Source organism: Patagioenas fasciata, chromosome 24 (assembly GCF_037038585.1).
Source record: "Patagioenas fasciata isolate bPatFas1 chromosome 24, bPatFas1.hap1, whole genome shotgun sequence".
NCBI classification, from domain to species: domain Eukaryota; kingdom Metazoa; phylum Chordata; class Aves; order Columbiformes; family Columbidae; genus Patagioenas; species Patagioenas fasciata.
The window spans coordinates 3439386-3463500 of record NC_092543.1 but is presented as its reverse complement, the minus strand read 5'-3'; the positions used below and the strand labels follow the sequence as shown (position 1 = coordinate 3463500).

Sequence of the window (24115 nt, the reverse complement as noted above, 5' to 3'; positions counted from 1 at the left end):
CAGCGCTCCTGTCCATTTTGGGGCAGAGGAGGTGACTATTTCTGGCTTGGCTGGTAATGGAAAAGCAGTGCAGGGAACCATCACAGATTTTAGCTTTTGGGTGGTGCTGGCTCCACAGATACAAAGATAGCACACTTACTTCTGCCATACGCCTTTACATGGATATGTGGAGAGCCCCATGGGTTTGAACGCTTGGTTTTTGCGGCTTCTGCCATGAAGTATTTTAATGTACCTATGGTCAGGTCCTTTCCTCAGCTCAGTCAGAACAGATCTTCTCTCTCTCTCCCCTAAGAGTCCAGTGCTTTCTGAAAGGTTATTTTTCACTCACATACGCTTACCGAAGGGATGGCAAGAATGGGCAAGAATGGGTCGCGCAGACTTAGGATCTGGGTTGCGCTGTGTGGGATGCTGAAGCAATCTATCTTCAATTATTTTCCAACCTACAGCACTGATCAGAGATTGAATGTTTCACCTCACTGTTACCAGCAGGTCTGGTCCTTGGCATGAGTAGAAACCATGCAGGGATGTGCCACAGCCCGAGAAGAAATGTAGTTTAGGTGTACGGAAAATCCTTGGGGTTTGCAGAATAGAAGTGATACCATCCCTGTTTTTAGTAGACAGGGAAAGGATTCAGCCCTGGAGTCTCTCAAGGCACAACCTGGTTTCATGGGTAGGTACTGCCTCGAAGGCAAACCCTCTTCTCCCCTATTAAACAGATAATCAGGTTTGTCTTGTTAGTGTGGCAGCCTGTTGGTCTGCAGCCGGGGCACGGACCTTGCTGCAGTGCAGGGACGTCTTCTTTTATATGTTTGGACAGTGCCAGCCAGCAAGGTCTGTGTGCCTGGCAGAGATCTTGAGCTGCTATTTGGACATTAGCCATAAAGACCATGTCCAAAAACCAGGCCACTGCTCAGCTTCTGCCTCACTTGAACCCAGAGTGAGCTGTATTTTCACAGAATCACGGAATGTTAGGGACTGGAACAAAGATGCTGAAGGGAGTGGAGCATCTCCCGTGTGAGGAAAGGCTGAGGGAGCTGGGGCTCTGGAGCTGGAGAAGAGGAGACTGAGGGGGACTCATTCCTGGGGATCAATATGGAAAGGGGCAGTGTCAGGAGGATGGAGCCAGGCTCTTCTGGGTGACAACCAGTGACAGGACAAGGGGCAATGGGTGCAAACTGGAACACAGGAGGTTCCAGTGAAGGAGGAGAAGCAACTTGTTGGGGGTGAGGGTGGCAGAGCCTGGCCCAGGCTGCCCAGGGAGGTTGTGGAGTCTCCTTCTCTGCAGACATTCAAACCCGCCTGGACCCCTTCCTGTGGAACCTCAGCTGGGTGTTCCTGCTCCATGGGGGATTGCACTGGATGATCTTCATGATGATCTCAATAATGCATGATTTTGACTTGAGGAATGCAGTCTGTTGCGATTAGGAGGGAAAGCTCTATGGCTGTTCTTTCTTTCCTTCTCACCCTCTGCAGGGATGGAACAGGACATGGCTGCGTACGCAGAGGCAGCACAAACCAGCCCCCGGATCACAGCATCGCTCGCCAACAGCGGCCTCGTCCCAGCACCGCGAGCGGGGTCCGGCGGTCCCGGGGAGTACGGCCACGATTACTTTTGCCTACAAAATGAAGGTATCTATGCGTTGTTCTTCTCTTACCACAAGGATTCTGCCATGAATACCGTGGCCTGGAGGTTGTCCTTAGCTCGCTATATTGTTTTGTCCACATGACGTTCTGTAACATACTATTCCCTGCGGGAAGCCGTTGTGTAAAATGAGGCTGTTTTCCAGGTATGTAATAATGTTTTTGATAAACGTTCCATATTGCATGCTCCAGTTGATGATTTATAGTCTTTAGCGGTAATCAGGGAAAGGGCATTTCCTTTTTTTGCTTATCTGGAGGCAGAGGTGCTGGAGTTACAAAACATTTGGCTTTCCTTTGAGTTGCTGCTGCAATAGTAATTCCTTCCCATGCTGCTCCCTAGGCCTCAGAACTCTTCCAGAACTCTTCTAAGCAAACAAAGCAGAACACACTTGAGCAGTGTACGTGGACCTGAGACCATTTTGGCTAGCAAATTTTGGGTGAAGAAAGGATGGTGTTGCTGGATTTGGAGACTGGAGGGTTGTGGTTCTGGAACTGGTTGTGTCTTCATAGAAACTCTCTGATTGACTTTGCCCGTGTGTCTTCATTTTCATTCTTTAAGCTCTGGTTACTGGAGGTCTCTTCTCACGATGAAAGATGAGTTGGAGTTCGATGGCAACAGACTCGCTATAGATAGGTTTGTTCTGTTTGGGAAACATGTTGGATCGGTTTCTGTTGTCAAGTGCTGTGCTGACACAGGTTACCGAACGCTTTCCTTTCTGCTCAGACTGTGTCCACAGGTCACGTTTGCCCACTGAAACTTGGAATACGAACTGCCTGTGTTTTGCTCTGTGTCCATCCCTTCCCATTGTGACTAACCGGTGCTCTGGCGTGACCGTCCCCAAACTTCTGTACCTGCACGGTGCCTATCGGGGGGCAGCAGGAACGTTCCTCTCCTTCTCATCTTGTGCTGTTACATACAAACTACTCCCTGTGCTCCAGATTTCTCAAAGGTGTTTGGGTGCTCAGAGATGCAGAGAGCCCCGCAGGAGTGCCCAAACCCACCCCTCAAGTACTAGCTTTTATTGCTCTTTAACTAATTCCCATCAAAATCAAGAGGCATAAGGCATATCCTTATTCAAAAAGGTGAGGTCTGTATTCTCATTCAAGCCAATGGCAGGCAGACGATGAACCGCTTTCGGACATTTTGCTAAGTATCTTAAGTAACACCGCTGATCCCAAGTCCTTTTCCCTGAGGAATTATACCCAGCAGATCTTGCTTCCCAAAGTAATGCTCAAATTTAAACCTTCCTGGTCCTTGGCCCAGCACAGAGGTGTCTACACAGCAGTGGCTCTGCCGCAGCCATCTGCTCCAGCTCCGTTCAGCAGCACCAGCGATCCTGTGAGTAATAGCTGCTGCAACAGCTAAACAAATCACATCGTCCTCTAATCCCGTGCACAGGGAGAGCATCTGCTCTCCCTTCCCTTTGTGTGCCAGCACGTTTTCCCCAAGCGACCCTCTGGGAGACTCTTCATTGACCCAGGTAAAAAATCACAGCGATGGAAAGCACAGTGAGCAGCTTTACCTACCCATGGAACACCCAGGTCCCACATTCATCCGCCTTCGTGATGTAATTTTCAGGCAGCAGCCCAGAGCAGCCAGTTGCGAGGGAAATGCCATAAATCCAGCCCTCACTTGTACTGGTTTGTTCCACGGGGGACATGAAAATAAAATCCCCTGGGACCAGCTCCAGTTCATCATCGTTCTGGGGGGTGTAAGGATAGATCACTTGCAGAGTCTGGGGAGAAACAGAAGCACAAATGGATGATTGTTAATGGAAGGGAAGCTTTAGCAGAGTGCGGCAGGAGCACTCGCGTACTGGACCTTTAACCTTAGCAAGGTGTGGACTGTTCTCCTTGTAATGCATCACTTTGTGCGTTATCCAGGAGAGCTTTACCTTCAGGTAAAGGGACACTTGTCCCTCTTTGCTGTTGGAAAGATTTTCTAGTTATTTACTCCTCTCTTTGATTCCAGTCATGCCTTTGATAACCAGGAGGGAAAGGGGGGGATGGATTTTAGAGCGAGCGAAAATACGACTGTGTGCTCAATTCTTGTGCTTAATTCTAAGTGCCCTATTAAAAACGGAACCAAATTCTTCTTGGGAGCTGCAATTACACAGTTCATGACCATCAGTGACCATTTTTGATGTACCTACTGATGCTCGATCTGAAAGAGCAGCTCTTGTTGCTGCTGGAGATGAGGCAGAGACACTGCTGGGGGGTGAACAGGTTTGACTCTGCGACACCCTGTTCTCAAAACGATTCACAATAACACACAGGAAATATAATACAAGAACACACAGGTGATGCACTGTGACCACACGGTTTTCTTTGTAATTCCTACTGTGAACAGGATTAAGTTAAAATGTGGGGGAAAGATCAGTGAGTATAATTCTGTAATCTTCACTGGTGCACGAGGAATCCACACGTATTAAATGTCTATCAGTAACTTTCCGTGGCAATGGCTACAGCAGCATTTAAAAGGAGAGCAAACGTGTTATTGTCCTCGGCCAAGCCTTACTTTCGCAATGGCATCATGCAAAGAAAACCCCTAATCTGCCGAGCAGCTCTGATCTGATGGTGTCAGCCCATTTTCTCACTAAACCTCCTAGACTATTCGTGGTATCTTCAAAGGCAGATGGAAACTAGTCACTGTCACCTGATACCACAAGGCCAAAGCCTCCACAGATGGCTGCCTGAAGTTAGATATGCAAAGATGCGAGCTGGTTTTCATCAGCAACTCCCATTGCGGTCAGCGATGGTGTGGACCACGTGCAGCTTCTAAAGGGCAAGATGACACTTTGGATAGGAAAGGAGGTTGGCACGGCCTGGGCTGGGGCAGAGCGCTGTGCGTGAGGGATTTCAGCTCTCCAGAAGCTCGGACATCTGATTACTCTGTGTTGTATCATGTGCTGGACTAAAATCACTTCTTCCCGCTCCGCCACAGGTTTTGTGTGTGTGATTCAGGACTATGCACCTTGGTGGGATTAATCACCCCGACCTTAGGGGTCTTAGTTGGCTGCCTGAGCAGGTTCCCTCCCCCAGAAGCTGATTCATCTGGTCCTGAGATAGATGATTCACTTTCTGGAGGTGCCTGTTTCCCCACACCGAGCCTCAGTACAAAGGCAGACTCAGACTCAGAGCTCTAACCTGGGGACATGTACAGGGAGGTGGGATGAATCCCACTTGTGGTTTCTCCATCCCCAAGATCCCAACCTACAAAATGGAAAAAAATATTGTTTTTCTGTATATCGTGTTGGAAAAAAAATATTCCTAAGAAAACTAAGTGAAGACACTGCAGTTATAGAATCCATATGAGTAATTGAAGTATAAAGGCCACAAGCGTAATAATTTCTTACATGGTGAAACGAAACGCTGTGGTTAATAATAATGTCAAGTCTGTACAGAAGAAGAGGATAGCAGGGTAATGTATTGGCCTGGTTCTTGAGAGATCGCACCCGCTTACGTTGAGCTAACAGAGAGTCATTGTTAGAATTAATTAATCCAGCAGGACACAGCTCCCGCAAGAAGCAAGAAACGAGGTGGGTGAAACAGCGAGTCTAGACAGTATGAGTAAAAAGCAATAAAAAAAAGGCAAGATAGGCTGTGTGTTAAGATGACTGGTGGGAAGTGGGAGATCTGTGTTCTGGTGTCCTTGTGGGACCTGAGGCAAGTTCCTCAACGTCTGTATAGTCTGTGCTGCGCATGGGGAGTTCTCATTCAGCCGGCAGCTTGTGAGCGCTCGCAACTGCAAACGCAGCTAAAACCAACTCTGCTAGGTCCTCTTTTTTATTGTTTGAATTTCTGGAGTGAAACAGGCTCTGAAAATGTACCTCGTGATTAACGAAGCGTATGTCCCGGGAGAATATGGCGGCCACCCAGTCGCAGCCCAGCTTGACATCGATGTTGTGCGCCAGCTTCTCCAGCGTGGGCAGGTGGCTGGTCTGGAAGTGATAGGCCAGCGTCACGTGGAGCTGCTTCTTGTGGGGCTCCACGTGAACATCTGTAACGAGAAGACGGCGGTTAACAAACGACTATTGAGATTAGCAGCTTTTTGGAGGTGTAAGAGCGTCTATCGCCTCCGAACAGGAGCTGGGAGGAGAACCTTTCGAATAGCTTAAGTGGAACAAATTGTGGGCTAGTTTCTGGGGAAGTCGGATGCGAGTTCCCTATATATGTAGCACTTTGGATCAAATAATTAAAGATTTGTGGCCTTATTCAGTCCTGAGTCACACCAGGGTGGCAGACAAGGCATTCTTGCCAAACTGCCAAAACTCACATTCAGAAAACAACGGCTTTCTGGATGGTGTGATAACCATTATTGTCATTTTGAACCCACCGGCTCTCCTGCCAAAACAGCCATTTTTCCAGGAAAGGGGTGGCCTTCCTTTCATCAGCAGATGAGCAAATTAAAAATACTGCTTTTTAGACTCCTCTGTTCTCTCTTCTACAGTAGCAATTACAAACCCATGGAATTTACACATTCATGAGAGCTGATTAAATCTTTTCCCTGGGCACTAGTTGGATTACCAGCTTGCCCACTGAGGGCGAGGTATTCCAGAACTGTGGAAACAGACCTAGAGATGATAATGATTCAAAATGAGCCTGCAGAAAAAGAACCTTTATTAGGAAAAGATTCCAGGAAGCAGAAAGGTGAAAGTATGTGAAATATTTGGACTCTTCCAGTAGATGTGGAAATCACAGGATACATTGTTTGAGTGTAATTTATTCTTGCTTATTCAACCAAAAATTGCAATTAAATTTGACTGATTATTCAGTCAAAATTGCAGCTATTCAGAGCCTTGGCTCCAAGTGCCAGCCAGGGGTGCTCTGCAAGCTCATCCATCTTTTATTTGATCAGCAAGGAAAAATATGCTCTGGATCTCTGCAAAAGCCCCGGAGGCTTTAATGTGATAACCTGCCCAGGCTGTGGACTGCAATGCAGCAATCGGCTTCCCCTGAGGAAGAACTGCTCCAAATGGGAGCAACGCAGGGGCAGAAGCTCGCTGGAAGCTCATTGATGCTTCCTTCTCCTTTTGGGGTAAAAACTGCCCCTTTTGACTGTGGTGATTTGGATGTTACATCACTATGCCGTGCAGGGGAGCACTTGTACCACTGTCACACGCTGCACAAGTCCTTGAACATGCCTAATGTGCACTGGCAAAGACAACAGCCGTTTCCTCCCTCTTCTAAAGGGAGACAAGTTCTAGGTCACTGTCAGGTGAAAACAACGTGATGAACCTAACACATGTCTGCATCTCTTCCTCTGAGCCAGGGGCAGAGACTCGTAGCTGTTCTTTTTGGTGTTATGGAACTCAGAAGTTGCTGTATGTCAATGCACTTCAACGCCAGGATAAGCCTGTGATAATAAAGGACTAAACCAGTTGTGTTGTGACTAGTTTAGGCTGAGCACTACGGCGATGGAGCGTGGGAGGATTAGTCAGGGAGCTATTATAATGCTCTGATGCTGTTCTGGTTTCCAAGTTTGGAGGTAACTGGAGGATGCGCGGAGAGCACGGGGTGCTCTCTTATCTCCCCACTCCTGGCTCCTACAGGTTCCCCCTCCAGAAGCAGCAGAGGACCAGGCGGTAGAGCCTCCGTGTTGGGACACAGGGCTATTTGGAAGTGTTCCCTCCTAGGATGCCAGGGTACTTGGGGTCTTCTGACCCCGTTTGTATCTCAGAAATGCCCTGCAAAATCAAACCCAGCCTTTACGCGGCTGAGGAAAGTTCTGTGACAGCAGCTTGAGGTAGCAAGAGGAGCAGGAAATGCTCAGCCTTGCAGACAGAGCGTCTATCTGAAAGGTTAAGGAACCACCAAATGTCAACTTCCCCTTCAGGAGATAACACTTGAGACTAAGTGTGAGATGATCTTACAACCGTTCCTCTCAGGCTCTTAGCCTCATGGCACTTTGAAAAATCAAGTATTGGCCTAATGAACTCCATTTCTTCGTACCATCAAAGTCATGGGTTCTGAAAATGCCCAAGTCTTGATGAAGACGTGAGCTCTTTGTAGCTGCCAGCAGTCACTCACCTGCTTTCGAAGCAGCCTCTGCAGCAAAGTCTGCAGCAAACTTCTTGAGCACCTCAGCGCTTTCTTCCTTGACAAAGAGCCCGATGAAGTTTGAGGACGTGTAGAGCTCCAGAGGCAGAGGGGCTGGGAATTTGCATTTCCAGCGCATCACGGTGGCCTGCAGAGCTTCGGTGAGAGCATCCACCTTGCCGTCCTCGCACTGCCAAAGGAAAAGGGACAAGTTTCTCAGGTGAAGAATCGCTCCTGCGCTTAGCTCTGTAGTGCAGAGAAAGGACAGGCTTGGGTGGGTGGGCATGAATTGTCTACCTTTGCTGTAATGCAGCCTGAAAAAGCACATGGTGGTAGAAAAACAGTAGTTTAGAACTTGTCTGCCCCTCCCTTGTCCTCAAAACAGGATCAGCTATCCCCAAGTGACCTTCCTAACCTCACCCCACTGCCCCCCCGGCTGTTCTCATGTTAGCGATCGCTTGAGCTGATGAGAATTCGGTCTTGTGCTGCTGCTGCTCATCAAAACAACTCGCTTAAAAAGCAGATATCACCTCGACAAGCCCAGGCATCAGGCAGTTCTGGCAACAGCCCCCCAGCTCCTGAGCAGAAACCCTCTGACGGGACACGTAACGTCTGCAGCCTGGCCCTGGCAAGGGCTGCACGTGAATGCGTGCGTAAAGGCAACGGAAAGAGGAGCTCTGCTTTACCATAAAGAACTGGCAAAGGGTGATATGTGGGAAAATGTTGTGAGCTTTGTTCTTCCCACAGATCTGCTTCGACTGCTGCCAGAACTCCGACAGCTTCTGCGCCAGGGGGCCGGTGGGGCGCAGGTACAGGACGTACTCGCGGGGCAGCGTGTCATCGAGGAACGGGTCACCCACGTGGGAGAACAGCCTGGGAGGGAGAAACCAGTGTTAGATTGATGGCCAGACACATAGATTTTTCCAGCAAAACCAACTTTCCCCATCCTCACTCGTGTTCGTTCTCCCTTTATGGAAAGAATCAGCCCTGGCAGGTCAGGCAGAGCGGTGCGCTGTCTCATTTGCAGCCTATTACCACTAAGTAATACAGAAAATAGGTTTTTAGTTTCAGACTGAGGCTCTGAAGATCGAACCCGGGTCACTGCTTCTGCCTTTCTGACTTCCCGTGTACAAAACACAGGGAGGAGAGCACTAGAAATTGCTCAACAGCTTTGAAAAGGCAGCACTCAGTCTTCTGTTTAGGTGCTGGGGTGGGGAAGAGCAGTGGTTTCTTTCTCTCACCTTTTTTGCTATTACTTGAGATCACAAGCTCTCTCAGACAAGGCTTCTTTCCGGATTGCTTATTTACAGCACTTAAATAATGGCTCGATAATTTTGCTATTGTATTATTTCAGCTAATGCCCCTGTTTAAACATTCCACATGGCTAAAACCTTAGATGTTCAATTCAATAATTTCTTTTACTCTTTTTAACATGTATAACTTCATACCAACCAGTCGCATGCTGCTTGTACGCTTCTTCCACCTGTCGATGCCAGTGCTTTTTGTCTGAAGAGAGAACAAAATACAAAGGAGCATTTCAGCGCTGCTGGGTTATATGGCCACGGTCACATCCATTGCTCGAACAGCGGTTCCTTGCTGGGGAAGGGCTCTAGCGGTGCATTTAGAACCTGCAGGATACACTTTCCAGACTGATTCCCTCCACCCTGGGCTTCTTCTCTTAGATGCGCCGCCTGTCAAATCGCTGTGCGCAGTGTGGGGGACCAAGTCACGCAACCTGTTTGAAGTATGAGATACGGACCTCTGGGTTTTCCCTCCCTGGTCTGGTGTTATTCTGGATAGCGATGCGCCAGCTATTGGTATTCAATGAGCTCTTTGCTGGTCATTTGCACAGCACGAAAACCAAAAGGTTTGGGTCTGGAAGTGCAGACATTGCAATTGCACTGAGGACAAGAGAAATCCAGCTGCCAGCAGGGGGCAAAAACCAGACATTTCTTTCAGCTTGCAATAACCTGCCAAAATTTGCTAGCTCCCTTCAGTCCTCACTATATTGAAAGTGCTCTTTGGTTATTTCCCTTTGGGATGCCTATACATCCCTTTTCACTCCAGCCAGGAAGACCCAAGTCTTCTGCTCAGCAAGTTTTCTGGTTGCAGAAGAAACCAGAGCAGCGCTGTTTAACTTGTAGCATAGAACAGTGCCAGTTGTGTTCTCCTGTCGTTAATTTGGCCAAAGCGGCCACCTCCTTTTGCTCTGTGGGTTATACGCTGTGTCTCAGAGCTGTCAGCGACACAGAATCTGACTGAGGGCATTTCCTTCACGTTTACACTGGCCGACCTCAAGCCATAACCAAATCTTACTAACTATGCTATGTTACAGCTTGATAATTGTGCTAAAGGCTTGCTGACATCTTTAAGTGAGAAGGAATGTGACCGAAGGGACAAGATCAATGCGCTGTGCAGCCTGTGTTATCTGCTGCTGGTTGGGTATGGGAAGCGGGTCCAAGTGAGGGGAAAGGGTCATGGATTAGGGCAGCTGGGACCCCCCAGCATTTCTTATTTCTGCTCGTAGTGCTGTGTAGGGTGTTTATTACGCCCTTTCTGTCTGCAGCGATGACTTTTGAAAGCGCTCCGATAACCACGCGGGAATACGCAATGTTAGCCACCAGCACATGTGCTGTTGACTCAGCTGCGTTTCAGCTCTGCCCTTGGCTTCCCCACCCCTTGAATATACATATTTTGGTTAATTTTGAGAGTAAGAGGAAGGCAGTAAGATAACGCTGCAAAAAAGGACTGTGTTGCAAATGCGTGATTATGAAAAGACTTCCTCCTGAAGCGTTTTGCTGCCCTTGTCTGCCAGCGCTCATTTGAGATCAGCAGAGTGCTGGTCCAGGCACCTGCCTTCTGGAAGGACGGATCCTGTGTGCTCAGTGTCGTAGCTGGGTCTGTTCTGTATCGCTGACCTTTCCCCAGTCTGGCTCAGATGCACTATGCAAAACACCCCCTGCTTTGCTACGAAAAGCAGTTCAGATAAGAGCAAAGAGCTCTTTGCTCTGCCCTTGCACAGGCTGGGAACCTTTTGGGGATGTTGCTCCTTGAGCAGAGCAACGACCGGCTGTGGATTTTCCTTACCCTGGTTTCATCATCCATTTCTGTTATGCTGCCTTTGCTCAGTTCACCCCTCCTATTGCCTGGGTTGCTTACGCTCTTTAAAGCACGACTAAAATGTGACTCTCCTCACCACACATCTGAACTGTGCCTGTCTGTGTTGCATCCGAGACAGTGAATTAACAACGCCCTGGCTTCAAAATGAGCAGCTTCTCCTGTTGCAAACAAGCTGGCTCTCCCTCCTGGTTTACTCTCTCCAGAGCCCAGCGCGGATCTCTGAAGGAGTCATGCGCAATCTAGCAGGACAGACGGTTCTGCCACCCACCCTTGTTGACTTGTTCCCTTAATGAATTGATGTTTCCTTGCAACAAACCGCACAATAGAGCTCTGCTGGAAATAACTGCAGCTCCTTCGCCGCCGCCTTTGTGCTCCTGGGACCCCAAAGGGCAACATAAAATATTAGGGAGGCAAGATTTCCAAAGGTGCTGATCTCTTCCATGGGGACAATAAACTCCCTTTTCAATTTAATTCTCAGTGAGAGGAGGAAGTACTGCATAAAGCAGGCAAAGCGAAGGTATATTTTTATCGCGGGACCTGAAGCTGTGAGATTATTATTATTATTATTATTATTATTATTATTATTATTATTATTTTAAATACAGTGCTGGGAATGGCGATGATGACTGTTACAAAGCAGGGCATGCACCGCATCCCTCCCCAACACCCTTCCCTGTAGCCAGGACCTGGAAAGGACCCATCCTGTGGGTGCTCCAGCTCCCAGACCCTGTCAGGATGAACTGTTTAAAAGCTGAGCACTCAAAACTCGTCACATCTACACTGATAACTTAGAAAAGTGGCCTGATTTTCACAGCTGCTGAGTGCAGTGGGAGCTGGAAGGCACGTTTTGCTCCTGAGGAAACCAGGTCACTTAATGAGGTGACGAGCTGTGGCTCAGGTGCCCACATTTACTCATGCTGGGTAGTGAGTCTTGGCTGTAGCATTGTAGCTGCTGGTAAGAAATGGTTTGTGACGCAGATGTACCAGAAAATAACTTTGGCTGCCTCGGGGGTGAAGTCCAGGGAGATGATTTAACAGTGCACAGCAACACGCAATAGCAATTTTGAACAGAGCAGAGATGCCATGTCCAGCTGCACGTCTGGAGATGCAGGATTTAGGGAAGGAGAAAGAAGATCCTAATAGTGATGTCCTCCAAAAGCTCTGCAGGTGTTTTAACCACCACAAAGAACCTGATTTGTTTGATTCTTCAATCTCAAAGGCCTCGCTGTGACACGCTCCGATGTCAAGTCACAAGGAAAGGCTTCCGTCACACATTAATGTGTAAGTGGTGCCCATTTTAACCCCAGCGCACAGCTCTGCGTGCTACAGAACTTAACTCATCACTCCTGAAGGATTTTTGGCTTCCTGCAAGTTCAGGGTAGGAAAAAAAAGGGCAACAGGGGAATGTCAATATAGGAAATACATATCAATAAAGCATAATGGCAAAATCCCATTTACTTCAGAGGAAATGGCTGTAATGGGAAATGATGCATTAGGCATAAAGAGAACGTCCAGTCTCAGAGGTCCTTCCCCTCCAAGTGCTCAGCTTGCTCATTCCAGTTTAGAAAAGGAGCGTGTGTGGCTGCCACTGGTGCCGTGGCGCACGAGGTAACGAAAGTTAATGCCAACAGCACAAGAGCAAGAGACGGGCGTGAACTATTTCGAGATATCTGCACCCGCGTTACATTTTATTGCTAAAAACATACGCAAACTTTGGGGTGTCGATCAGCCGACACACCGGGGCAAGGAAGATTTGTGAATGAGCAATGGGAGGATGGAGGCGGCCTGGAAAAGAAAGGGAATGACTAAATCTTCCCTTTCATTAAGTGCCTCAAGCAAAGAGAAACTTCTTATCCATGAACAAAACCCCTCGGAGGGTTGAATTCATCATTTCAAGTAGCCCCGACTCATTGGCCCATAAAATATTTAGCTGGATAAATAAAGATATTTTGGAAAGTGCATTAAACATGATGGAAGGACTTGGTTCTCCTCATCATTAGGCTCAGTTCAAAGGACCGCCTGACACGATAAGATAGGAATTATGGATCATAACTTACGCCAAATGAGTTTGAAAGGAGAATGCTGTCAACTAGAACATTTTTCTTGGGATTACAAAATAGGCAGGTTTATTTTTGCTTTAGTGTGTGTACAAAATATCTCTTTATGTAGACATACATTCAAAGAGGCATACGTATCTATTTAAAGCTTGACTTTTTTCAACCTGTGTTGGTTTATGGGTTTTGTTTCCACATTGCCCATCAACTGACCTTTAAGAATACCTGAACTTTTGCGGTTCTCATCAATTGTTTACACCAATAACAGTACAACAGTGGAAACGTGTCTATTTTAGGCTTTCAATAAACAATTGCACATTGAAGAACAGTTTTGCAAGCGACTTTTCTGTCCATTTAATGACTTGGTCATTTGATGCAGGGAAAGATATCCACATTCCAAACAACCGACCGCGTGTCTTAGCTGTTCTATGCACAAAAACAGCCTCTGTGAGGTGTTGTTTCCAAGTGGGTTTTGCTGTGAGTTACTCAAATGTAAATTCTTACTACGCAGAATCCAGTTGGTCACCAAAAATCATATGATATCGTTTCTGTTCTGATTGGGGTGACCTTGCTTCTATAAATAGGGACAGGACAGGAAGATATCACTAGGAATCAAGTTCCTGTTTAGCGTAGGGGGTTGGGTAGGTTCCTTTTCTGTAGTTTGTTAAGAAAAATAACCCCAAAACCTCAGGTGTTTTTGCAAGATAGAAACGACTCGAATATAATTGCACATCAGCAGAAACACTTTTTCTTCCAGCAACACCTCAGCGTATCATTCTGTCACTTTCCGCAAGCGATGGAGGACATAAAGTCCCCGTCATGTTTATCCAGCGCCTCTCATTGCGGCCGCATCCTCCGCAAAGCGCAGGTTGGTTGCTCCACACCACGCTCCCATGAGCCAGCACTGGGCCCTTGTGGCCAGGAAGCCAATGGGACCTGGGGTGGGTTAGAAGGGGGTGGTCAGTAGGTCAGAGAGGTTCTCCTGCCCCTCTGCTCTGCCCTGGGGAGACCACACCTGGAATATTGTGTCCAGTTGTGGCCCCTCAGCTCCAGAAGGACAGGGAACTGCTGCAGAGAGTCCAGCGCAGCCACCAAGATGCTGAAGGGAGTGGAGCATCTCCCGTGTGAGGAAAGGCTGAGGGAGCTGGGGCTCTGGAGCTGGAGAAGAGGAGACTGAGGGGGGACTCATTCCTGGGGATCAATATGGAAAGGGGCAGTGTCAGGAGGATGGAGCCAGGCTCTTCTGGGTGACACCCAGTGACAGGACAAGGGGCAATGGGTGCAAACTGGAACACAGGAGGTTCCACTGCAAGAGGAGAAGCAACTTGTTGGGGGTGAGGGTGGCAGAGCCTGGCCCAGGCTGCCCAGGGAGGCTGTGGAGTCTCCTTCTCTGCAGACATTCAAACCCGCCTGGACCCCTTCCTGTGGAACCTCAGCTGGGTGTTCCTGCTCCATGGGGGATTGCACTGGATGAGCTTTCCAGGGCCCTTCAACCCCTCACATTCTATGATTGATTCTATAATTCCCTTTAGGAACGCGCCGTTCGGTACAACATCCCCAATTCAGGTCAGCGAGCGCTCCGAGCAGCTCGCAGCGATGGAAAGAGGTGCCTGAAATACAGGAACTTACAGCGGAGCGCAGGGAAGTGCACGGTGGCTACTGAGGCTGCAAGATTTCAAACTGTGCTATATCCTGTAGGTCACATAAATATTTATAGAAGGTGCCTGACAGCATGGTAGGGCTCCATAGCTTGCTTGCTCCCAGCTATTGAATACCAAGCGCTGGTAATAGGAAAGACAGAGAAATGCAAAAAGCCATCAGAAATAAATGTGGGAAACGTGGTGCTGTGTATTTCTAGTTTCTGCAATTTACAATGTTCATTTTTTTCAGCTGGCAAACATCATGATGATGATTTTTAAGTGCAAGGAGTGACGGCCTGGGTGTGTGTCTCTGTTTTATGTGTTTCGGGTTGTTTTTTAAGTTATGTAAGATTTTTGAAAGCGGATTTTTTCTGCCTTCTTTAGCACATGTGCACCAAGTCATTCCCCTAATCCTCTGCTTAGCCAGCTTGTTAAAGCGAAAGAAGAGGGAAGTACAGACTCATAAAAAGTGTCGGGGATAAAGACAGGAATGTAGCAGCCATTTAACATTTTTAAAGAGATACACAGTTCAAGAAGGAAGCAGGATATTGTTTTCTTTAGACCAACAACAGTGCAGCTTTTTATGAGCCCTGGGCTTAGATGTCCAAGCCCACGGTTGCCAGCGGCTCCCAAGGACGCTGCAGGACGGAGGAGAAACGAGGCACACGTATTTCGCCCCATTGGAATTCAGGTGCAAAAACTTGTAACGAGTTTTGCTTACAATCATGATGTTGTTTTTCTTTTGGATTGCGTTTGTTGCGTGGCTTTCTAGTTCACTTCCTTAAGCTTTTCCTCCTGTGAGCATATCTAGAAATGTCCTGCTGCGCAAACACAGTGTCTGAAAATAACAGGAGTCCTGAAGCTGGGGATTTAAGAAAATGATGTCTCACAATTCCCTAATAAAACCGTAAGAGTTGGCAGCACCTCAGCTGGCTGATTCAAACAGGTTCCAAATTCTGATGCAGAGCAATCACTGGAAAAGGGTGTCAGGGCTCAGGAAGACACGAAAAATCACTGCTGCTGTTAAAGGGTTTGAAGAACTCTGAATATTAGCAAAACGGTAAATTATAGATAATACAAATAAATTCCAATAGAAAGCGGTTATAACTGGAGCACATTCAGCAGAGGCTTGTCCCCTTCAAACACCGAATTTTAACAGTAGTAGCCAAGATGCAGCAGAATGACCAAGACTTCGTGATTCAAATAGTGCAGTGCAGGAGAGCAGGAGCTTTCATCCCAATACTATTAATACATTTTTGGCTAACCAGGAAGACAATGTCTTTGCAAGGAGCCAAGTTAGAGGTTTAAGCACGCTCAAATGTACCATCTGGAGCTCCAGTGATAGCCAGAAAAGGAAGCGGTTGTCACGCTGATTGGAAAGAAATAAACTCCCTTGCAGTGTTCAAGATAAACACGGTGCTTTCTTCTTTCTAATTGCTCTTCTTCCTATAAATTAATGAGCTGGGATGGAACAGAGATTTGCCATGCGGTACCAAGGTCCTCCAGTCGCTGTGGTCTCTTTATGGGAGGTGGAGAGAGCGAGCGACCCAATGTCACTCAGGTCCTGGGACAGGGGGTGGCTTTGCTGAGGATGCTCTGCCTTGTATGTAGAATTTTTGAAGCATCATCTAGATCTTTAGGAAGAAGAAAAAAACAAGCCACAAGTAGCACTTTAAAGTGCCGGTGTTAACATTTTCCAGCTTCTTGGGCTTTCAAAACAGGAAGTTTGGGGGCGGCGCAGTTGCACAATTTGCCAGAAAGCTGCTGTTCCGTGAAGTCGGTGACACTGGGCTGTACTGGGAACCTGAGCCCTGCAGGCCACCTCATTTTCTTGGGCCGTACTGGGAACCTGAGCCCTGCAGGGCACCTCATTTTCTTGGACTATTCCTCAGCGCGCTGTGAGGAGGTTTTGATGTGCTGCTCCTATTAGTAGGAGCCTTATGATCTCTGCTCGACTGCCAGTGCAGGGTTGACTTGTTCTCCAGAGACCGAGCAAACCCCAGAGCTAAAGAGGAGTTTTCCCATCCCGACAGAGGGGAAGCAGGTAGAGAGAACACAGACCAACATCAACATGGTGTAGCTGAAAACAAAGCATTGAGCTAATTGCTTTGTGGTGCAAACTCGCTGATAGGCTAGAGTCCAGGTCTTTGTATCCTGCACATCCTCAGAGTCTGGATGTTCGTCTGAACATGAGATTGGGACTATACTGTCACTTAGGTACAAACAACCGGCGTTGAAGCTTTGTTCAAAGATGGCGAAGCAGCACGTTGGGACCTGCACAGCCAAATCCATTCACTGTTCCAGTGAATACTCAGGGAATATTCCACAACTATATCACTCTACAGCAAGGCTTCATGGGTCTGGAATTGAATACTCAAGTTGCGCGAGATGGAATAACTAAGAGGAAAAGCAATGGCGAATATCAAAGCAATGATATTTTGTGGTTCGTCTGAGTATCTGTTTGTGAGAGATGGAAGGGTTAAGACACCCATGTCCTAACAGCTGCACTCAGCAAGCTTAATTTGGTATTTTTTTGCACTAGTCAGTTTGGGCATTATTTGCTGCATTTGGAAGAGCCTCGCTGTCTTCATTCTGACACCTTATTTTCCTCTCAAGTAGTTAATAAATGGGCAATGTCTGAGGAATCTTACGTGTTGGATGTACTAATGGGCTCACAACTTTGCTGAAATGGCAAAGCCCGGAGGCAGAAAGCGGGAAGTAGATGCCTAGTGAGAAGCTGACCACGATCTCCTACCTAAAATAGACCCACGCAAAGCAACAAGAAGGAAGTCTAAGAAATTAAGGAAGGTGGAAGGAAGAAGGGTGGGGTGCTGAGATAGTTGGGTTAAAGGCAAAAAATAGACTCAAAATAGCCTCCTGCTCTAGACAGCTCTGTTCAGGAAATTTTTTAAGCCTTGTTGTTCTCCGTAATACAACTATTTCAAAAAGTATTCCTCGCTTACTGTTTCTTGCCCTCTAGATAGGAGGTGTGTCGCTATTCTTATGGGATACCTGGGCAAGAACCCTAAAGTGCTGTAGGAAATGGGGAGAGGAGGGTGAATGCAGCGGATTGCAACAGATTCAAGGCTAAAACACCCCCCGAACAGTGGGGTGGGAGCACCGTGGTGCTAGAAGGTCCATCTTGGGGTGAGAAGTCACACACAGGTCTCACCTCTTGCCTCGGAGGTTTTGAAGCGTGTGGTTAAACCAGTAACCTAAAGCTAATGTCAAAGTTTCCATTTGAGAGGGGGGCAGGGACGTTATTTAGCAAGCTCTGGTCTGAATTTCAATTTGGGGAACTATTGGGTCTCCGTTAGATCGCTCTGGAGTCCTCAGCTCATCCAAGTCGTGGTGAACTCTCTAAAGTAATCCTGCAGACATCGGGAAAACCGCAGTGAAACGGAGCTGTAACAGAAGATTTCCAAGTTAGCTCAGCTTTGGCTTGTGTCTTCTACTTTTTGTTGCAACAGGAGGAAATTTAGGCAAACGTGGATGCTTTTGAGAGCCCTGTACACTGAGTTAAGGTGGGATATCCAAACTGGAATGAATTCTCTGTTCTTTTCCAGTCTTGAGTGACAGAAGCTATAAAATGCTCAGTGCAATTATTTTGCTGTTATAACATTAATAACAATGAGAAGTCATAAACACTTGGCCAGACTCTAAACTCTAATGCCAGATTATATATTAAAAATGTCCTTGTGGTGGCCGGTTATCTGGAATTAGTAGATGAGATCTATACAAGAGCCTCTGAAAGATTTAAATACTAACTCTGGAAGGGTTAAAAAAAGTCACATTAAAACCGTGTATGTTCGAAGTCTAAAAGGGAACAGGAAATGAAGAATTGTGATAAACTGAGAAACAATGAGATAAAGAAGGATCTGAGAATGTAATGAGAAAACTCTACCACAGACTGGGAATATTTCCCTGCATACTCCTCTGCTTTTCTTCTGGCCTGGCAGTTCTAACTGTATCGTCTTTATTCCTTTATCTGATCATATTCTTGCAGTATGAATAGTGAATTACATAAAAGAAAATAGGAAGACCTTAATGAGACCTGGATTTACTAATTATCCCCACACCAAAGAGTACTTATGCATATTTTTAACTTCAAGCATGTACTTATAGACTTCAGCGAGGCATAAGCACACGCCAACTGCTCTTCTGCAAAGCATATGCTCAAAGGTTATTGCAAATCAAGGTTTTGGGTCTATTATTTCTCCCGGCAGAATTTCTAAGGATTTTAGAACAAGTGTTTGCCATGATAAAAGTAGCTTTTTCCGTTCACTGAAAACCTGGGGATCTGATGCTACCAAATAGCAAATGGATGTGTATTTGTTGGCGATGGTCCTCACTCCTTTTGCCTGAACACAGCTCGTTGTGTGTGAGGATTGAGCCACAACCCAGCCTGCCCTCGGCCTCCTCTAGTCCAGTGTGATTAGTGAAGTTTTATGATTGCTTGGCTTCCTACATGGTGAGAGATTTGGTGCTTCCCTTTAGTTAAGAGTTGTAACCACAAGGATTCCCAGGTGAGAGGTGTTGCCTGAGTACGAAGTGTATTTTCTCACCAAAGGCTTTGCCGTAGCACTTTACCATGTGGAACCACATTCCAGCCCATTGCCAGGCGTGTGTAGGAAGCCAGGTGGTGGCTGCTCGCCCTGGGGACCTTGTTGTCCCGCCTGATGTCCCCGGGCAGGTGTCGTTAGGCAGATACACACCAGCACCCCCTCGCCCCCCAGCGCCGCTCTCCCCCGCGCTGCCGTACCAGCGCTGCTCTGGGGGTGTGTTTCTAAAATTACTCACAACACAAATCTTTTACAACCGGTTCCCATCTTATCTATTTTGTGTGTGCGTGTCTGATAGCGCGAAAGCTTATGGAGAAGCGCAGGGTTTTTCTTAAATGCAGAAATAGAGGCCTCCCAGCTGTAGATCTGCAGGCTCCTGTGCTCCCAATGCTGGCGGCCGCCGTTCCACCTGTGATAATTTGGCCTTTCCTCAGTCGTTCCCTGTTCTCCGAACAGACCCGCTGCTGCTCCCACCTCTCAACAATTCCAATTAACGCCCTTGGGAAGCACCGATGAGGAGGTTCTGTGAAATACGAATTATCGTGTGCACGCAGGGATCTTATATCTCTCTCCCTTTCACCTGTGGCAACAGATGATTTCAGGCTGCAGCTGAAAACTGAGCTTCCTCAGTGCATTCTTTGCCTCTTCTGCAGTTTTCTTTGCATCCTCTGCAGTTTAACATTTAATGCTTTATCTCTGCAAAGATGTGTGTTGATACAGGGTGAAAATAAACTGCGTGCAGTGAGGCTGAAGTGAACATCAGGGCAAATTCTGTTGGTAGGAGACAGACCCTGGTGCTATCTTCTCCCGCTCAACACTCCTTCCCGCACGCAGGTTTTGGGATATTTGGGGATGCTAAGCCCATTTCTGCATGGATTCCTGTGTGGACAGACCGAGCTGCATAGAAATTACACCATTTTGCATGACAGATACACACGCAGTGTGCTAAACTGCGTCAAGACCACGAGGCTTTCAGAAGAGCTCAGCATTAGCCTAATTTTGCTCCCAGTGGTATTGAATGAGGCAGAATTAGGCTAGAGCTGAGCTTCTGAAAGCTGTACCCTGCCTCCTTCTTGCTGTAGTTCTCTAAAAATAAGGAATCCAATTAAATCAACAGCAGTGCAAAGTATGAGGGAATGTATAATTAATTAAAGAATTCAGAGGCTGTCTTACAGCACTGATCAGCATTTAGCAATCCTGCCACCAGCTCTTACTCTTTTCATTCTTCCTTTTTAATCAGTGATTATTGTTGTATCTCCTCACATTACGATCGCGTATTCCGGTAGTATTTCCATGTGACTGTGTTCCCTGGGAGCTGTAAACCTGCTCATAGGAGGAAAATGAGAAACTCCATTAAAAGAGGAAGGGAAAAATCCGTTACCAGCTCGAACCCTGGTCCTGACACCTCACCGGAGCCCCGATAACAGCGAAGGATAAAATTTGCTCGCTGTGATAGTCAAGAATTTAATTTGCAACACAGCCCTGACGAGAAGCCTGAGAGATAAGAAATTGCATGTCCAGAGTCATCTCTCAGAGCTATTGCTCTCTTTATTGCTATTGTTCTGTATCTCGCACTCCCAAATATATATATATATATATATATATATATATAAAAATCTACCAAGAGGCTGCGAGCAGCCACCGGTGAGCACAGGGCTCTGTCACCTCCCAAACAAGCGTTTCACATCGCGGTGCAGAGCGAAGGGAGCTGGAGATGTTCTCTTCTCAGTTATCCTGGCAGGAATCCCCCGAAACTCTGCTGGATTCACAGCAAATCTGGACTGACTCCTGTTGGGAACAGAATCTGGCTTATAACTTGAGTGCCAGCTGTTAGTGGGAAACAGTAAGACAACGTGGAAGAAGAATCCGCATTATCCCATTCTGGTGGCTCTTCATCAGTTTCTACCTCGATTTCTCCATCTTCCCTTGGTCCAGTTCAATTTCTGGTTGAATCTGTTTCTTCATGGCAGTAAATGTGGGCAGTTTGATACGGCCGTGGCATAAGGATGGACTTTTGCCTTAGGGAAAGGTTGAGGGGGATCCACTCCATTAAACCAACAGGGTTGGCACCAGTTGTGGGTGGTTTCGGTGTGGTGAATGAACCTTGTGACGGTGCCATTCTTCCTTTTAAATACCATTATTCACACTGGAGATAATGGCGTCTGGACTCATCTTTGCAGTCAGCACAGGCACTTGTAGGGCACGTTTACTTTTGGTGAGGGGAGGCATTTAAAATAGGTCGGATGACTCATGTTTCTCCCCATGGCCTGGAAAAAGAGCGAGGTGACTGGTCCAGACATGGGCATCACCAGACATGTAACATGTGAAAGTAGCTCCTGCCCTCTGTTTTTCTGTGCCTGTTCTATGTCTCTGTGTTTTTTTCCCTGTATATTTAGATCATAAATTCCCCTCGGTGCTGTAAACTCCTGTAATGGGTGATGTCAGGATCTTTCAGCGATGCCATCACAAAAATAACCATTCATAGTGTGGTCCCTACGCTGCCAAAAGAGCTGAGGGGAAGATCTTTTACCTCCAGCCATGAAAGCAGCTCTTCTGTTTGACTCACCGCTTCTTTATCCTCAACTAAATACCCCTCGTAAGAAGCCTGATAGAAATTATTAGTAAAAGATCACCCATCTCTAGGTTGTGGTGGAATTTAGTAGAGTTGCTGTAGAACTCAAGGAGGACTAAAAGGGATGATATTCTTGTTGAGTTCTCTGAGGTTTCAAAGTGATGGCTTTAGGACTTGTGTTTGTATCAACATCTGCCCTGGTCCTTCAAATCGACTCAGGATCCCAGGACATTGCTGCGAGATTTAAAAAAGAACAGCCCTACCAGGGTGTTGCGGTTTGGGTGTCTGTTGGGTTGGTTGGCTGGTTGGGTTTTAATGCAGGGAAGAGGCATTTTCACTCCTTTGCTGACTGGGCACTGGTTTCCAGCTACAGGCTGCTCTGAACCACGCATTTGAAGTTATTTTTGAAATGCATTATTACCCTCAAGTTGCATCTCTCCCTTTTTGATGCATAATTTAGATTTTAGCCTCTTAGAAATGAGATGCCTAAGGAACTGCTGATGCTGCTGGGAAAAAAACAACAATAATAAAACGGCACAAAGCATTCTTTGTGAAGGCTGTTCTGGATGTAAACACATTTATACTTCTCTGAATTCCCCCTATTTTTGTCTCTGGGGTGTTTACATGAATACAGAACCTCTGTTGTTTGGTAATTCACCAATACGGATGAGATCTCACGAATTCCTGCTGCACATCAGGACATTGCAGTTCTCGTGGTACCCAGACAGATGGACGGATGGACGGACTATGGGTGGAAGAGAAATCAGAAGTAGCTTTTTATTCTAATGGGGGCTTGAGTAGCTCAATCGAGTGCTGGATTTACTTCTCTTTTGCTGGTTGATGTTGACAAACCTATTTATTTCTGGGTGCATTTTATACCGTGCCCAAAATAGAGGTAGTGAGGTCTCTGGCTGCTGCTGTTATTCTTCAGGCTATCGTAGATTTCTTCCAAAATCTGCTGGAACCCACAGAAGAAAATCCACAAAAGCCTTTGGGATATGTCTATACATTGGTCTGAGCCCTTCAGGATGGGTGAAAGGACTTTTTATGTGTGTGCTCCAGTTATCAGGGATCTGCTTCTCTGCATTTGGGTTCAGCATCCATAAGATGAACGAGGGTTTCCTAAGCTGCGCGGTGAATTTTGATTATTTGAGCTAAACGTTGTGAATGGCAGTCACTAAAGCCTTAAATAGGAAGCGAAACAACATTCCCTTGGTTTTCCAATGTGGTGTTAAAATCTGTGGCTCTGAGGATCCATATTTTTGTCCAACAGGCTTCCTTTTGTTTTGCTCTATATGGATGTTGTTGCTTAACTTAATAAAACCCAAGCCTGAATGTCTTTGGCTTTAATAGATCTAATTAAAGGTGTAGGCATTTTGGATAAGAACCAACAGTGCTCCCTATTGAACCCAGTCTAAAAGTATTAATACCAAGTCCAAAGTTAATTAAAATCATGGAAAATAAACCTTCTGTTGAAAAACAACTCGAAGGACTGAAGATATAAGATGACTCTGCATTGTATGTGATAGCGAAGTGTAACTGAGTTAATCTATGATAGCGAAGCGTAACTGAGTTAATCTGTGCCGCTGTTGGGGTGAAAAACTATGGCCCGAAAGTATCTATTGAAGTAAAATGGAGATACAGTGGGGGATGGAAATAAGGTCTAAAATGGGATGTTTTTCTAAGCATTGGAGGCAACATCAGCAGGTTTTTAAGTATGTAATTTATAGGGGAAGTGACTCAAATGAAATTACGCACTTTAAAAAATCAGCAAGTGTTGAGGGTATAATAACCTTTGAAGAATTCTGAAAGCCCTTTCATATTAGTATTATTAGAGTTCCTCAATCCTGTCATTGTACTTCCTTTTCTTTTTAATGGCACAGCTCCTAATATCAAGTGAATATTTCAGAATCAATGAGTTTCATTAGAAAAAGCAAAGTCAATCCGTATCCTTCCTGGCTGGACAGAAAAGCTTAAGAAACCCAAGTGTATCTTAAAACCTTTGAGACTATGGATTAAAACAAAATGTTCAAGTGTTAAAGTTCTGGTTGTTAAATGTCGCTGTCTCCAAGGTAAATTCATGATCTTCTGTCCTTAGTCATAAGGCCTAAGTTGTGCAGTTATCTATTGGAATAGGTATACGATGGAGAGAAAAAAAGGCCAGAAACTCCAGTTTCATCCCTTGAACTTTGTGGCGGGATCCACTACCATTTAAAAATCTACTGGCTGTATTATAGTCACCATCATTTTCCTCCTCTCTTCTCTCAAAGCGAGGTGGCTTGAATTAACGCAGACTTTGCTCGTACAGAAAAGGTTAAGAAGTCCCTACTCGGTGAATAAAACCTCCTCCATGAACATTCATCCTGGGTAAAAGCCAAATAAACGGCCTTGTCCATTCCCGTGAGGATTAAGCATTTTATGTAGCTTGAAAACCTACTTTTTCCTGCCTGAAAACGACATGTTTGCAAACAAAACGTGCATTTTTTG

General features: G+C 46.4%; 1 protein-coding gene across 2 annotated transcripts in view; it reads right to left on the bottom strand.

Annotated features, from left to right (window-relative positions):
* The window catches only part of UBASH3B (ubiquitin associated and SH3 domain containing B), a 60411-nt gene that overhangs the window by 14408 nt on the left and 21888 nt on the right, over positions 1-24115 (bottom strand). Inside the window, exons 2-6 of one of the 2 annotated variants that reach the window (XM_065855665.2) lie at positions 9133-9186; positions 8367-8553; positions 7672-7870; positions 5472-5641; positions 3169-3377 (exon numbers count right to left, since the gene is read on the bottom strand). In XM_065855665.2, the coding sequence (XP_065711737.1) occupies positions 3169-3377; positions 5472-5641; positions 7672-7870; positions 8367-8553; positions 9133-9186 (819 nt within the window). Of the gene's footprint in view, positions 1-3168; positions 3378-5471; positions 5642-7671; positions 7871-8366; positions 8554-9128; positions 9187-24115 lie in introns of both variants that reach the window. The other variant, XM_065855666.2, reaches the window with a different exon arrangement.